Here is a 15,987-nt window from a genome sequence, read left to right as displayed (position 1 = left end):
AGGCTGTTTGTTTGAGATTTTTCTTGTTTCCTGAGGTAGGCTTGTATCACTGTAAACTTCCCTCTTAGACCTGTGTTTGCCACATCCCATAGATTTTGGATCGTTGTTTTTTCATTTCCATTTATCTCCAGATATTTTTTTAATTTCTTCTTTGATTTTTTTCAGTGATCCATTTGTTGTTTAGTAGAATATTGTTTAGCCTCCACATGTTTTTGTTTTTTGCAATTTTTTTCTTGTAGTTGATTTTCTAGTCTCATAGCATTGTGGTTGGAAAAGATGCTTGATATGATTTCTTAAATTTACCAAGACTTACTTTGTGGCCCAGCATGTGATCTATCCTGAAGAATGTTCCATGTGCACTTGAAAAGAATGTATATTCTGAGGCTTTTGGATGGAATCTATATATATATATATATATATAAAAGTCCATCTGGTCTAATGTGTCATTTAAGACCAGTTTCCTTATTGATTTTCTGTCTGGATGATCTGTTTGTTAATGGTAGTGGGATGTTCAAGTCCCTCACTATTATTGTGCTACTGTCAGTTTCTCCCTTTATGTCTGTTAATATTTGCTTTATGTATTTAAGTGCTGCTCTGTTGGGTACATGTATGTCTACAGTTGTTAAATCTTTTTCTTGGGTGCTCCCTTGATCAATTTGTAATATCCTTTGTTACTTGTTACAGTCTTTGTTTTAAAGTCTATTTTGTCTGATGTAAGTATTGTTATCCTGGCTTTATTTTCATTTCCATTTGCATGGAATAACTTTTGTCCATCCCCTGACTTTCAATCTGTGTGTCTCTTTAGATCTGAAGTGAGTCTCCTGTAGGCAGCATATACCTGGCTCTTGTTTTTGTATACATATACAGCCATTCTGTATCTTTTGATTGGAGCATTTAGTCCATTTACATTGAGAGTTATTATTGATAGGTACATACTTATTGCCATTTTAGTTGTTTGAGTTGTTTTGTAGTTCTTTTTTGATACTTCCTTCTTTTGTTATCTTGTCTTGTGATTTGATGACTATCTTTAGTGTTATGTTTAGAAACTTCTCTCTTTTGTGTGTATCTATTATAGATTTTTGGTTTGTTGTTACCATGAGGGATGGTAAGTTGCTGATCTTGTAATTTCAAACACATTTAAACAACCCTGCATTTTTACTCCCCTCCCCTCACAATTACTGTTTTGACATTATATTTTACTTTTTTTTTTTTGTATCCCTTAACTACTTATTACAGATATAGGTGATTTACTACTTTTGTCTTTTAACCTTCTTACTACCTTTGTACATGGTAGGTTTACTACCTTTACTGTATATTTGCTTTTACTGATGAGCTTTTTCCTTTCATAGTTTTCATGTTTCTAGTTGTGGCCTTTTCTTCTTTGCTTAAAGAAGTCCCTTTAACATTTCTTGTAAGGCTGGTTTCATGGTGCTGAACTCTTTTAGCTTTTGCTTAGCTGTAAAGCTTCTGACCTCTCCATCAGATCTGAACGAGAGCATTGCCAAATAGAGTATTCTTGGTTGTAGGTTTTTCCCTTTCATCACCTTAAGTATATGGTGCCACTCCCTTCTGGTTTGCAGAGTTTCTGCTGAAAAGTCAGCTGATAGCCTTACTGGAGTTCCCTTGTATGTAACTTGTTGCTTTTCCCTTGCTGCAGTTTATATTCTCTCTTTATCTTAATTTCTTCCATTTTAATTACAGTGTATCTTGGTGTGGTCCTCTTTGCGTTGATCCTGCTTAGGACTCTCTACCTCCTGGACCTGGATGTCTGTTTCCTTTCCTAGGTTAGGGAAGTTTTCAGCTAGTATGTCTTCAAATGTGCTCTCTGCCCCTTTCTCTCTCTCTTCTCTTTCTGGGACCCCTATAATGAGAAAGCTAGTATACTTGATGTTGTCCCAGAGGTCTCTTAAACTGTCCTCATTTCTTTTCATTCTTTTTTTCTGTTCAGCTTCAGTGGTTTCCACTACTCTGTCTTCCAGCTAGCTGATCCATTCTTCTGCATCATTTAATCTGCTATTGATTCCTTCCAGTGTATTTTTTATTTTAGATATCGTATTCTTTGTCTCTGGTCCTTCTTTCCATTTTTTTACTCTTTGATAAAAACTTCTAACTTTTTACTCTGCTCATCCATTCTTATCCCAAGTTCTTTGATTATCTTAATGATCATTACCTTGAACTATTTATTGGGTAGATGGCTTATCTTCACTTCTCTTAGTTCTTCTTCTGGGTTTTTTCATTTGGAACATGGTCCTCTGTTGCCTCATTTTACCTAATTTGTTGTTTTTATTTCTGGATATCTCATATGTTGGTTGCATTTCCTGATCTCAGAGAAGTAGTCCCTTTTAGGAGATGTCCTATGTTCCCTGCGGCACACTGCCATCTGGTCACCAGAGCTGTTTGCTCTAGGGCTATATGAGGGCTGCGTTGGTCCTTCTGTTGTGGCAGGATGACTATTGCGGGCAGCCTGGTAGGTGCAGCTGGCCCCATCTGGTTGTTTGCCAGGCCCTGCCTTGTGCGGAGGCTGCTGGCCTCTGGTTGGCAGGACCAGGTCACAAGGTGGCTGCAGAACCCAGGGTGGTCCCAGATCTACTGCTCACTGTTGGGCAGAGCCTGGTTCTGGCACAGATGGCTGCAGAACCAGGGTTCCTGGATCTAGTGTTGGCCTGTTGGTGGGTGGGTCCCATTCCTGATATGGCTGGCTGTGGGTTCTACAGTATCCCAAGGCTGGTACTGGCCCACTGTATCCCTGGGCAGCTAGCTGAGGATTCTAAGGTATCTCAGAGCTGGTGTTGGCTTTCTGGTGGGTGATTCTGGGGACTGGGGGGTCCATGGGCTACTCCCAGCTCACTGCGTGGTGGAGCCGGGTCCCGAGGCCTCTGGCTGAAGGGTCCTTGGGGTCCTACAGCTGGTGTCATCCCACTGGTGGGTGGGGCTGAATCCTGGGGTATCCTGATACTGTTGCCAGCCTGCTGACATGTCGCCTGACACCTGAAAAGGCAAGCTGCAGTGATCCTAGGGCCAGCGTCCACCCACTGGTGGGTGAAGCTTGGTCGTGGAGTCTCTGGCTGCAATGGTCCTGGGGCTGGTGTCTGCCTGCTGCTGGTCGGGGCCGGGGCCCAGGGGGGACTGGGGCTGGTACTTACCCACTGGTAGGCAGAGCTGGGTCCTGCAGTCTCTGGCTGCAGGGCCGTGGGGGTCTTGGATCTAGTTCCAGGGTGTGGTGCCAGGGCCTAGGCCCTCTGGTGGACAGGGCTGTCTGCAGGAGTGGCTGGGGGCTCGCGGGGTCTTAAGGCAGCCTGCCTGCTGGTGGGGGTGGGGCTGTGTCCCTGCCTGGCTAGTCACTTATCCTGAGGCCTCCCAGTACTGGTGCCTACAGGCGGCTGGGCAGGGCAGGGCTGGGTCCTGAAGCTGATAAGCTATAGGGAGAATTCAAAAACGGCACTTTCCAGCACGGATGTCCATGTGGTAGGATGAGTTCCCCAAGGTGGCTGCCGCCAGCGTCTGTGTCCCCAGGGTGAGCTGAAGGTGCCTCCTGCCACTCCAGGGGGCGCTCTGAGATCAGCAGGTGGGTGTGACCCAGCCTCCTTTCAAATTACTACTCCTGCCCTGCGTCCAGGAGCGTGTAAGATTATATTGAGTCTAGTTTTTTTTTTGGGGATACACCTTTATTGGAGTATAATTACGTCACAGTGCTGTGTTACTTTCTGTTGCACACCAAAGCAAATCAGCCATATGCATACTCATGTCCCCATATCCCCTCCCTCTGGAGCCTCCCTCCCACCCTCCCTATGCCACCCTCCCTATGCCACCCCTCTAGGTGGTCACAAAGCACCGAGCTGATCTCCCTGTGCTATGTGGCTGCTTCCCACTAGCTATCTATTTTACATTTGGTAGTGTATATGTGTCCATGCCACTCTCTCACTTCGTCCCAGCTTACCCTTCCCCCTCCCCATATCCTCAAGTCCATTCTCTACGTCTACATCCTTATTCCTGCCCTGCAGCTAGGTTCATCAGTACCATTTTTTTTTTCTTTTTTTTTTAGATTCCACATATATGCGTTACCATACGGTATTTGTTTTTCTCTTTCTGACTTACTTCACTCTATATGACAGACTCTGGGTCCATCCACCTCACTAGAAATAACTCAATTTCGTTTCTTTTTATGGCTGAGTAATATTCCATTGTATATATGTGCCACATCTTCTTCATCCATTCATCTGTCAATGGACACTTAGGTTGGTTCCATGTCCTGGCTATTGTAAATAGTACTGCAATGAACATTGTGGTGCATGACCCTTTTGAATTATGGTTTTCTCAGGGTATATGCCCAGTAGTGGGATTGCTGGGTCATATGGTAGTTCTATTCTTAGTTTTTAAGGAACCGCCATACTGTTCTCCATAGTGGCTGTATCAATTTACATTCTCACCAACAGTGCAGGAAGGTTCCCTTTTCTCCACACCCTCTCCAGCATTTGTTGTTTGTAGACTTTTTGATGATGGCCATTCTGACTGGTGTGAGGTGATACCTCATAGCAGTTTTGATTTGCATTCCTCTAATGATTAGTGATGTTGAGCACCCTTTCATGTGTTTGTTGGCAATCTGTATATCTTCTTTGGAGAAATGTTTATTTAGGTCTTCTGCCTATTTTTGGATTGGGTTGTTTGTTTTTTTGATATTGAGCTGCATGAGCTGCTTGTATATTTTGGAGATTAATCCTTTGTCAGTTGCTTCATTGGCAAATATTTTCTCCCAGTCTGAGGGTTGTCTTTTCGTCTTGTTTAAGGTTTCCCTTGCTGTGCAAAAGCTTTTAAGTTTCATTAAGTCCCATTTGTTTATTTTTGTTTTCATTTCTGTTACTCTAGGAGGTGGGTCAAAAAAGATCTTGCTGTGGTTTATGTCAAAGAGTGTTTTTCCTATGTTCTCCTCTAAGAGTTTTATAGTGTCTGGTCTTACATTTATGTCTTTAATCCATTTTGAGTTTATTTTTGTGTATGGTGTTAGGGAGTGTTCTAATTTCACTCTTCTACATATAGCTGTCCAGTTTTCCCAGCACCACTTATTGAAGAGGCTGTCTTTTCTCCATTGTATATTCTTGCCTCCTTTATCAAAACTAAGGTGACCATATGTACGTGGGTTTATCTCTGGGCTTTCTATCCTGTACCATTGATCTATATTCTTGTTTTTATGCCTGTACCATACTGTCTTCATTACTGTAGTTTTGTGGTATAGTTTGAAGTTGGGGAGCCTGATTCCTCCAGCTCCATTTTTCCTTCTCAAGATTGCTTTGGCTATTCAGGGTCTTTTGTATTTCCATACGAATTGCAAAATTTTTTGTTCTAATTCTGTGAAGAATGCCATTGGTAGTTTGATAGGGATTGCATTGAATCTGTAGATTGCTTAGGGTAGTATAGTCATTTTCACAATGTTGATTCTTCCAATCCAAGAACATGGTATATTTCTCCATCTGTTTATGTCATCTTTGATTTCTTTCATCAGTGTTTTATAGTCTTCTGAGTACAAGTCTTCTACCTCCTTAGGCAGGTTTATTCCTAAGTATTTTATTCTTTTTGTTGCAATAGTAGATGGGATTGTTTCCTTAATTTCTCTTTCTGAGTTTTTCTTGTCGGTGTATAGGTATGCCAGAGATTTCTGTGCGTTAATTTTGTATCCTGAAACCTTACCAAATTCATTGATTGATTAGTTCTAGTAGTTTTCTGGTGGCATGTTTAGGATTTTCTATGTATAGTATCATGGCATCTGCAAACAGTGACAGTTTTACTTCTTCTTTTCCAATTTGTGTTCCTTTTATTTCTTTTTCTTCTCTGATTGCCGTGGAATAAGAGTGGCGAGAGTGGACATCCTTATTCCTGATCTTAGTGGAAATGCTTTCAGTTTTTTACCATTGAGTATGATGCTTGCAGTGGGTTTGTCATATATGGCCTTTATTATGTTGAGGTAGGTTCCCTCTATGCCCATTTTCTGGAGAGTTTTTAATCATAAATCGGTGTTGAATTTTGTCGAAAGCTTTTTCTGCATCTATTGCGATGATAATATGGTGTATCACATTGATGGACTTGCGTATATTGAAGAATCCTTGCATCCCTGGGGTAAATCCCACTTGATCGTGGTGTATGATCCTTTTAATGTGCTGTTGGATTCTGTTTGCTATTATTTGGTTGAGGATTTTTGCATCTATGTTCATCAGTGATATTGGTCTATAATTTTTTGTGATATCTTTTTCTGGTTTTGGTATCAGGGTGATGGTGGTTTTGTAGAACGAATTTGGGAGTGTTTCTCCCTCTGCAATTTTTTGGAAGAGTTTGAGAAGGATTGGTGTTAGCTCTTCTCTAAATATCTGAGAGAATTCGACTGTGAAGCCATCTGGTCCTGGACTTTTGTTTGTTGGAAGATTTTTAATTACAGTTTCAATTTCATTACTTGTGATAGGTCTGTTTATATTTTCTAATTCTTCCTTGTTCAGTCTTGGAATATTGTACCTTTCCAAGAATCTGTCCATTTCTTCCAGGTTGTCCATTTTATTGGCATATAGTTGTTTGTAGTAGTCTCTTATTATCCTTTGTATTTCTGCAGTATCAGTTGTGATTTCTCCTTTTTCATTTCTAATTTTATTGATTTGCATCCTCTCCCTTTTTTTCTTGATGAGTCTGGCTAAGGGTTTATCAATTTTGTTCATCTTCTCAAAGAACCAGCTTTTAGTTTTATTGATTTTTGTTATTGTTTTCTTCATTTCTATTTTATTTATTTCTGCTCTGATCTTTATGATTACTTTGCTTCTACTGATTTTGAGTTATCTTTGTTCTTCTTTCTCTAGTTGTTCTAAGTGTAGGGTTAGATTGTTTATTTGAGATTTTTCTTGTTTGTTGAGGTGAGACTGAATTGCTGTAAACTTCCCTCTTAGAACTGCTTTTGCTGCGTCCCATAGGTTTTGGGTCATCATGTTTTCGTTGTCATTTGTTTCTATGTATTTTTTAATTTCTTCTTTGATTTCTTCAATCATCTCTTGGTTATTTAGTAGCTCACTGATTAGCCTCCATGTATTTGTGTTTTTTTACAGTTTTTTTTTTTTCCTGTTAGTGATTTCCAATCTCATAGCATTGTGGTCAGAAAAGATGCTTGATATGATTTCAATTTTCTTAAATTTTCTGAGGCTTGATTTGTGACCCAAGATGGGATCTATCCTGGAGAATGTTACGTGTGCACTTGAGAAGAAAGTGTATTCTGCCACTTTTGGGTGGAATGTTCTATAAATAATCAGTTAAGTCCATCTTGTCTATTGTGTCATTTAAAGCTTCTGTTTCCTTATTTATTTCATTTTGGATGATCTATCCATTGGTGTAAATGGGGTGTTAAAGTCCCCTACTAACTATTATTGTGTTACTGTCGATTTCTCCTTTCATGGTTGTTAGCATTTGCCTTATGTATTGAGGTGCTCCTATGTTGGATGCATAAACATTTATAATTGTTATATCTTCTTCTTGGATTGATTCTTTGATCATTATGTAGCATCCCTCCTTATTTCTTATGACAGTTTTTATTTTAAAGTCTATTTTATCTGATACGAGTATTGCTACTCAGCTTTCTTTTGATTTCCATTTGTATGGAGTATCTTTTTTCCATCCCTTCACTTTCAGTCTGTATATGTCCCTAGGTCTGAAATGAGTGTCTTGTATACAGCATATATATGGGTCTTGTTTTTGTATCCATTCAGCCAGTCTGTGTCTTTTGGTTGGGGCATTTAATCCATTTACATTCAAGGTTAATATCGATATGTATGTTCCTATTACCATTTTTTTAATTGTTTTGGGTTTGTTTTTGTGGGTATTTTTCTTCTCTTGTGTTTCCCACCTAGAGAAGTTTCTTTAGCATTTGTTGTAAAGCTGGTTTGGTGGTGCTGAATCCTCTTCGCTTTTGCGTGTCTGAAAAGCTTTTGATTTCTCCATCTAATCTGAATGAGATCCTTGCTGGGTAGAGTAATCTTAGTTGTAGGTTTTACTCCTTCATCACTTTAAGTATATCCTGCCACTCCCTTCTGGCCTGCAGAGTTTCTGCTGAAAAATCAGCTGATAACCTTATGAGGATTCCTTTGTATGTTATTTTTTGTTTTTCCCTTGCTGCTTTTAATATTTTTTCTTTGAATTTAATTTTTGTTTGTTAGTTTGATTAGTATGTGTCTGGGTGTGTTTTTCCTAGGGTTTATCCTGTATGGGACTCTCTGCGCTTTCTGGACTTGGGTGACTATTTCCTTTCCCATGTTAGGGAAGTTTTTGACTACAATCTCTTCAAATATTTTCTCAGACCCTTTCTTTTTCTCTTCTTCTTCTGGGACCCCTATAATTCGAATGTTGGTGCATTTAGTGTTGTCCCAGAGGTCTCTGAGACTGTCTTCAATTCTTTTCATTCTTTTTTCTTTATTCTGCTACTTGGCAGTTATTTCCACCATTTTGTCTTCCAGCTCACTTATTCGTTCTTCTGCCTCAGTTATTCTGTTATTGATTCCTTCTAGTATATTTTTCATTTCAGTTATTGTGTTGTTCATCTCTGTTTGTTTACTCTTTAGTTCTTCTAGATCTTTGTTAAACATTTCTTGTATTTTCTCAATCTGTGCCTCCATTCTATTTCTGAGATTCTGGATCATATTTATTATCATTACTCTGAATTCTTTTTCAGGTAGATTGCCTATTTCCTCTTCATTTATTTGGTCTTGTAGGTTTTTACCTTGCTTCTTCATCTGGAAATATTTTTTTGCTGTCTCATGGGTTTTTTTGTTGTTTTTTTTTTATGAGTGGGATTGTGTTCCTTTCTTACTGGTTGTTTGGCCTGAGGCTTCCAACACTGGAGTTTGTAGGCTATTGGGTAGAGCTGGGTCTTGGTGCTGAGATGAGGAACTCTGTGAGACCTCACTCTGATGAATATTCCCTGGGGTCTGAGGTTCTCTGTTAGTCCAGTGGTTTGGGCTTGGAGCTCCCACTGCAGGAGCTTCGGCCCAACCCCCAGCTCAAGAACCAAGAGGCTGCAAGCCGTGTGGGGGTGGCAAAAAAAAAAAAGAGGACAGTAACAAAGCCCAAAATAAAATTAGACTAGGAACCTAACAGATATGTTAGAAATAGTATAAAAGTAAAAATATAGATGCCTCAACAACCAGAAGGTACAACAGTACCACAATAGTAAAAAAGAGGAGGAAAAAAACAGGGAAAAAGGCCTCGGCTGTGGAGGGCGGGGCCTAAGCAAGAGCGAGGTTTGTGTGGTGGGCGGGGCCTATGCTTAGGACCCACAGGGCTGGAAAAGGCCCTGGTGGCTGTGCGGGGTGGGGCTTAGGCTCAACGGAACAGAAGGGGCCAAGGCGTGTCCCCCACTCCTGGTCTCAGAGGGCAGGGGACTTCACCTTGGAGCACAGCAAACTTCCCGGGCTTGAGTGGGCGGGGCAAACACCCTCCTCTCCTCTCCTGCTCCTCCCGCAGCGCCCCTCCCATCTGCCTCTCCTGTTCTCCCCTCGGCCTCCTTCCTATGCCTCCAGGACCAATGCGGCCGGTGGGGGGGTTGCCCTGGAGGGCGGGGACCAGCCTGGGAGCCCAGCAGCCTTCCTGGGCTCCAGTGGGCAGGGCAATCTCCCTCCTCTCCTCTCCTGCTCCTCCCACAGGGCCCCTCCACCTGCCTCTCCTGATCTCCCCGGCCTCAGGGGCCCCATCCTGTCTGGCCTCCACTTCTCCTCCCCCCTCAGTCCCCCCACGTCCTACCGGTTCACTTGGGGGTTCCTCCCGTCTCGTTGGGCATCAGGGTCCCCCATCAGTGGCAGGCAGGAGCCCTAGTTGTGGGGAGACACTAACTTGGCATCTTCTCATGCCACCATCTTGACTCTGCCCCCTATATTGTGTCTTTATTAAGTTTGATTATTTTGTAATCTTGTGTCTCTTTGACTTCATCTTACTTAGAGATTGTTGAGCTTGGATGTTTACATTTGCACATTTCATCAAGTCTGGGAGTTTTCAGCCATTATTTCTTCCAATATTCCCTCCACCCCTTTCTCTTCTCCTTCTCCTTCTCAGACTCTCACAAGGCATATATCAGTTTGCTTAATGGTGTCCCAGTGATTGCTTACACTCTGTTCACTTTTCTTTAACCTTTTTTTGTTGTTGTTCCTCAGATATGATAATTTCTATTGTCCTATCTTCAAGTTCACTGATTCGTTCTTCTGCCTGCTCAAATCTGCCTTTGAGTCCCCTGTTCAATAATTTCCATTATTGTACTTTTCATCTCCAAAATTTCTATTTAGTTTCCTTTTAGGTTTTCTGTCTCTCTGTTGATATTTCCATTTTGTTCACACATTGTTTTCTTGACTTTACCCACATCTCTTTTTTTCTTAGTTTTTTGATCATGTCTTAGGCCATTGTTTTGAAGTCTTTGTCTAGTAAATCTGCCATCAGGTTGTTTCAGGGACAGTTTCTATTACTGTTTTCCTTTGGGGCACACTCTCATTTCTGTGTATGTCTTGTGACTTCTTTTGTTGTTGTTGAACACTGGAGATTAATCTAATAACATGGTAGCTCTGGAAATCAGATTCTACCTCTTCCCCAGGGTTTGCTGGGTTTTTGTTACTGTTTTGGGGTGGTTTTTTTTTTTTTAATTGTTGGAGGCTCTTTGCTGAGTATCAACATTAAGGTGTGAACTTAAGGTCTTCTGAGGTCCTTTCTGAGTCTTTCCTTGAGCATGCGCAGTCACTTCTAACTTTCCCCATATATGCAGTTGTTTTCAATGTCCTAGACTTTAAGGTCTGGCTCCCAAAATGAGAAAAGGTGAAAAATGAAGGGAGAGAAAGGGTGCCAGTCCTTTAACTCTCCTGGACGTTCCTTCAGGTAGAAGGGGAGGGGCTTGCAACAATGCAGGGAGGTGCAATAGCCACCTACCTCTGTCTACACCTTTGTGATCAGAAGTAGCAGTCCGTAATCAGAGCACAGATGCCTGATGTTTGGAGAGCAGGGTCCTTTTTGCCCACCCTGGCCCACAAACTCTCCAGGAACAGTGCACAGCTGCCTCCCAGGGTGCTGGGGGTGGGCTAGGTAGCTGCTACTGTGCTAAGAGTTGAAACTGAGCAAAATTGACTGCAATTACCGTCCATTTCTTCCCCTGGAAGTTGAGCCTTCAACAGACTCTCGAGTTCCAGATTAGTTACATCAGACAGATTCTGCCCCTGCGGTTGTGGTCCAGGCTGGGAGACGTTCCTGGTGCTTCCCGCTCCACTGTCGCTGCAGAATCCAGTCAGGCACTTTTCAACCTTTCATCTATTGTTAATTCTCTTAACCTTTCAACCATTCTGTTGGTTGCCTGGAGAGCTAATGTTAAGGAGGTGATTGTGCTTGAACTTGGCATCAAACATTTGCCTGGTGAATATTGTTGGGCCAGCTCACCTGAGGCCAGGATTGCTGTGGGCTCAGCAAAACAACCCATAAAGTTACTGCACTGTGTCTGCATATCATCCAGGAGGTTGAGACTTTCCCAAAAACTGAAGTGTGACAAAATGAATCGATCATTCAGCTCCTGGGCATGTGTGGGAGACTTGTGTTTCAGTCAGTTCTTTACACGGTTTGATTTGCCCATTGCCTCAGACTTCCCTGGGGTCACATCACAAGTCAGAGAAGCAGTGGGAAGGTGAGCTGCAGAAGGCCAGGCCTTACCTGGACGGCCAGCCTCAGGCTCCGGGTGTTCGATGCTGTTTGACTTGTGCTTCCCCATTGCCCGCGGGGTCTCTCCTCTGACCGACTCCTCTGTGCTCTTCCAGAAGAGGCCGAGCACTGCAGCTTCGGGGTGGGCTCGCTGTCCAGGCGGCGGCGCCCCCTGGCCCTGCGGGAGGACGGCCCTCGCCGGCGCACACACCTGCACATCGGCCTGCCCCACGACTTCCGCCCCGTGTCCTCCATCATCGACGTGGACATCCTCCCCGAGACGCACCGCCGTGTGAGGCTGTACCGGCATGGCTGCCAGAAGCCGCTGGGCTTCTACATCCGCGACGGCACGAGCGTGCGCGTGGCCCCGCAGGGGCTGGAGAAGGTGCCCGGCATCTTCATCTCCCGCATGGTGCCCGGCGGCCTGGCCGAGAGCACTGGGCTGCTGGCCGTGGACGACGAGGTCTTGGAGGTGAACGGGATTGAGGTGGCCGGGAAGACGCTGGACCAGGTCACGGACATGATGATCGCCAACAGCCACAACCTCATCGTCACGGTCAAGCCGGCCAACCAGAGGAACAACGTGGTGCGTGGCAGCCGTGCGTTGAGCAGCTCCGGCCGCTCCTCGGACAGCACGGCCAGCCGCCACAGCCTACCTGCAGCCCACGTCCTGCAGAACTTGCCCCCTGACGAGATGGAGAGCGACGAGGAGGCCGACGTGGTCCTCGAGGGCGTCCTGGAGCCCCGGCTGGTACCCAGGCCGCCACCAGGCAGCCTCGCTCGGGTCAACGGCGCTGGCCTGGTGCCCGGCCTGCACAGCCCTGGGCGGGAGGGCAGCGTCCAGAGGCTGCTCAGCTCCCTCCGGTCCGACCCCCGCCACAGCCTGGCCCTGCCCCCCGGAGGGGTGGAGGAGCACGGGCCGGCAGTCACCCTGTAGGGCCAGGCGTCCGACAGGTCAGTTTCCCGAGGGGAAATACTTCCTTCTTCTTAAAGTTTTATTCCAGTCTTAAAATAAGAAAAAATTGTATACTGCACGCCTCCTTTTTGTTGTTTTTACTTATCCCTCCCTTTTCTCCCACAGCCCTACTCTTTATTCCAACTTATGGAGAGAAAAGAATATTGTATTTTTGTAGAATTTCTCCACAGAACGTAAAATACATACACATGCACCGTCTGTACGAGGCTGGGTGAGGGTCTAGCACCTTTGTCAAGTGGTAGAAAGGATCTGACCAAGTGCAGAAAATACTTCATTTTTAAATTTTAAAAATATACTTTTTAAAATGAAGCTTTAACATTACTTTTTTAAAATAGTCGAATTCATGTTTTCACTGTGCTTCCTGCCGACTTGCACTGATTCTGCTGACGGGCCAGAGGCTATGAAGATGGGACGTGGCAGGAAGGTAGGTAGAGGCTGGTTTTCAAGAGCAAATGCACCCACACCTGGAATAATAATAAGCATGGCGGTATGGGGATGAATTTCAGAACGTTGCACTGTTGCAGTCCTGTCTCACATAGCGTGAAGTGGTCGTGGTGGCCACAGCAGCGGACTCGCCCCGACAGGCAGTTTTGTGAGGCCTTCAGAGGTGGCCTGTTTTTAGCCTTTGAGGTGAATTTAATTTTGGGAAGAGAGCGGAAGGCACAGCTCACCAGTACCATCTGTGATCAGAAGCCAGCATTTACTCTGAGGTAAAAACCAGTCTGTTCCTGTGGATTGTGACCCTGAGGGCAGTTTGTGAAGTGTTTCCAGCACTTCACACAGGCCTTCGAAAGGTCAGTCACTTGGATTTGTGGGTTCTGTGATCTTTCTTTGACTTTAAATAACAAGTCACATGGAATGTAAAGATTTTTAACACAGATTAAATTCATTGTCACTTCCTTTGGTATTCTAGCAATATTCACTTATTTAGTAATTTTAAAGGTTTATTCGTGTTTCAGCCAATCAAACTTTATATGACCTGTATTTTCTACTTGAATCCAGTGTCGAGGAGAAAATGTTACACTTGTACTTTGAAAACTAAACTTTCACCCAAAAAAGTTTTCATGTAAATACAGGTAAACGTATTTTTGTAGGTTGCCTTTTGGGAAACTACGTGGCTGCTTCTCCTGTGGTCAGGCACCCCCTGCTGGTAGTGGCAGAACTGACTTTATGGATGGCAGGTTGATAACAGGTGGAAAACAGTGTGTCTCAATGTGTTCATTTCTCCTGAATTCATTAAGTGAAAAGCAAATTATTTTTCTCTTGGAAACTATTTATTGGGCATAAATAGCTTTTATTGAGTAGTTGTGGTCTCCTGCACCTTTGTTTTTGTTATTTGTATGCCAGGATCACTGTCTGTTTTGGTCCTAAGTACAGGGAAGACCAAAGATGCTCCCCTTTGAGGTCTAGGACCCCCAAATTTATGGGCTCCAATGAACTGTACGAGCATTTTTGGGCACCAGGAGTCAGAAGTGTTTTTTTACTATGACAAGTATTGTAGAACCAAAACTCTTATGCTAACTTACTATCACAAAGGAAATGTTCTTTTATTAAGTTATTGCTGGTTATTGAATATCTTGTCAAATAACTAGGTGTGTTTTTTAAGTAAATGTGAATAATTTTTTAAAGGAAAAAAAGGCTTATGCTGAGATTTGTGTGCTATTGTTCATAATTTTAGGAGTTATGAATTGTCTTGAGCAGCTGCTTGAGTGTATTTTTCTACCCAGGTCTATATTTCTGCAATTTTCTTTTTTAAAAAAAAAAAGGACAAAAAAAACTATGTTGTATACACATTAAAGTTTTCTTTTATATCAAAGAATAAAAACTTTTTTCTTTGCTGCTTTCAGCTGTGTTCTGAATACTGGAGAGAATGTCTGTTAACGATCAGCAGAGATAAACTCAGCCTCAGGATGAAGTACCTAATATTGACCAAGTGCCTCTTGTGCGCCTTATTTTTTTGTTTTTCACGTAACCCTCACACTTCCTCCACAGGCGAGTAGTAGTAGCCCATTTTACAGATGGGAAAATGGGCTCAAACTCAAGCAGGTAGTAGGGCATTTCAGATAACCAAATTATACTCGTATTTGATAGGAGATAGATGTGTCGTAGGTCCAGAACCTTCTTTTGAAGTCCTTTTGAAAAAGCTTTTCTGAATACTTACTATACAGCTTTTTCAAAATAATATACCCTGGTTTGCAAAATCTCCATTAACACTTTATCATCATTGACATTACTAAATGCATAATACATCGAGATCTTCTCATTCAGTAAATTACAAACGTCGAGGTGACAGCAGCAAACACCAATAACTCCTGGAAGAAAGAGGCGCAGCTGTCTCAGCTTTAGCAGCGGGCACCACCTCGCTGAATCCCCTCACTGACGCTGCTGAGCTTCAGTCAGCCCTTTTCCATTTAGAGCTGGGGGGACTCGAGCACTGGGACAGTCAGCCCCGCGGCCTGTGAGGTGGAGCTGAGGCAGGCCGGTGCTGAAGCTGGATACGTGCTCTGAGGTAGCTCCTGTGATGGAGTCAGACGTGCAGGGGCAGGTACCTGGCTGACCAGCCAGGGAGCGCAGGTCACTTGACCTTGTAGTAATGCACGTTGCCAGCCCCAGAGCCTGTGACATCTCAGAAGGGCCAACCTTTCAGCTGATATAAGGAGACCCTGTCCACGAATCAGTGAGGTTATATAGTATTCTCACAGTTTTACACAAAGTAGCCAGAGACAGGGAGCGGGGTCTTGTTGCAAGTCGCAGAGATACCTGGATAATGCTGGTACTGAGACCCTAATATCAGGTAGCCTGCAAAAAGTATTTCCTGATGGGCAGAAATACTGTTCTGTGGTTTACTTTTTATTCCAGCTACACCTATTCCTCCTTTCTGCCTCTGACATCAGTCTCCTAAGTATTTCTTATCCCAAACACGTCCCAAGTCAATATACAAATTCTTTTTCCCTCTTATGGTTCCTCACTTATTTTGTTTTCTTCTTTATCTTCACAAAAAGATAACTTTCAGGGACTGAGAACTTTGCATTACTGAACAACATTTCCAAGGAATGGCATAAACTGTTGTTATGTTAATAAAAAGCAAACAAAACGATTCACCATTGGTGTCCTCAGCCTAGGAAACAAGCGCCGTTTTCCACGTTCCCTTCCCCAGGGGGCTTTGAAAGTAAACACGTTTCTTAGCCTGAACCCTCTTGACCCCAAGCTAATGTGCCAGGGGAAGAGCTCTCTTCACACAAGTTTCGCTTCTAGTAGACCCCAGTGATCTGTTGAGCAAGACCGCAGGTGTTCCGTGGCAAACTGAGTTGTCTGCCGTATTGCTCCAGGAC

At 43.4% G+C, this 15,987-nt stretch overlaps 1 protein-coding gene across 2 annotated transcripts in view; it reads left to right on the top strand.

Moving 5' to 3' along the window:
- Positions 1-14,311, top strand: part of PARD6G (par-6 family cell polarity regulator gamma) — a 104,520-nt gene extending 90,209 nt beyond the window's left edge. For both annotated transcript variants that reach the window (XM_059893893.1, XM_059893894.1), the window contains exon 3: positions 11,796-14,311. In XM_059893893.1, coding sequence (XP_059749876.1) covers positions 11,796-12,616 — 821 coding nt within the window. In that variant the 3' untranslated portion in view covers positions 12,617-14,311. The remainder of the gene's footprint in view (positions 1-11,795) is intronic.
- The last annotated feature ends 1,676 nt before the right edge of the window (positions 14,312-15,987 follow it).

The sequence above is a fragment of the Balaenoptera ricei genome, chromosome 14 (assembly GCF_028023285.1).
Source record: "Balaenoptera ricei isolate mBalRic1 chromosome 14, mBalRic1.hap2, whole genome shotgun sequence".
Classification (NCBI taxonomy): Eukaryota; Metazoa; Chordata; class Mammalia; order Artiodactyla; family Balaenopteridae; genus Balaenoptera; species Balaenoptera ricei.
This window is presented reverse-complemented; position numbering and strand designations above follow the sequence as displayed.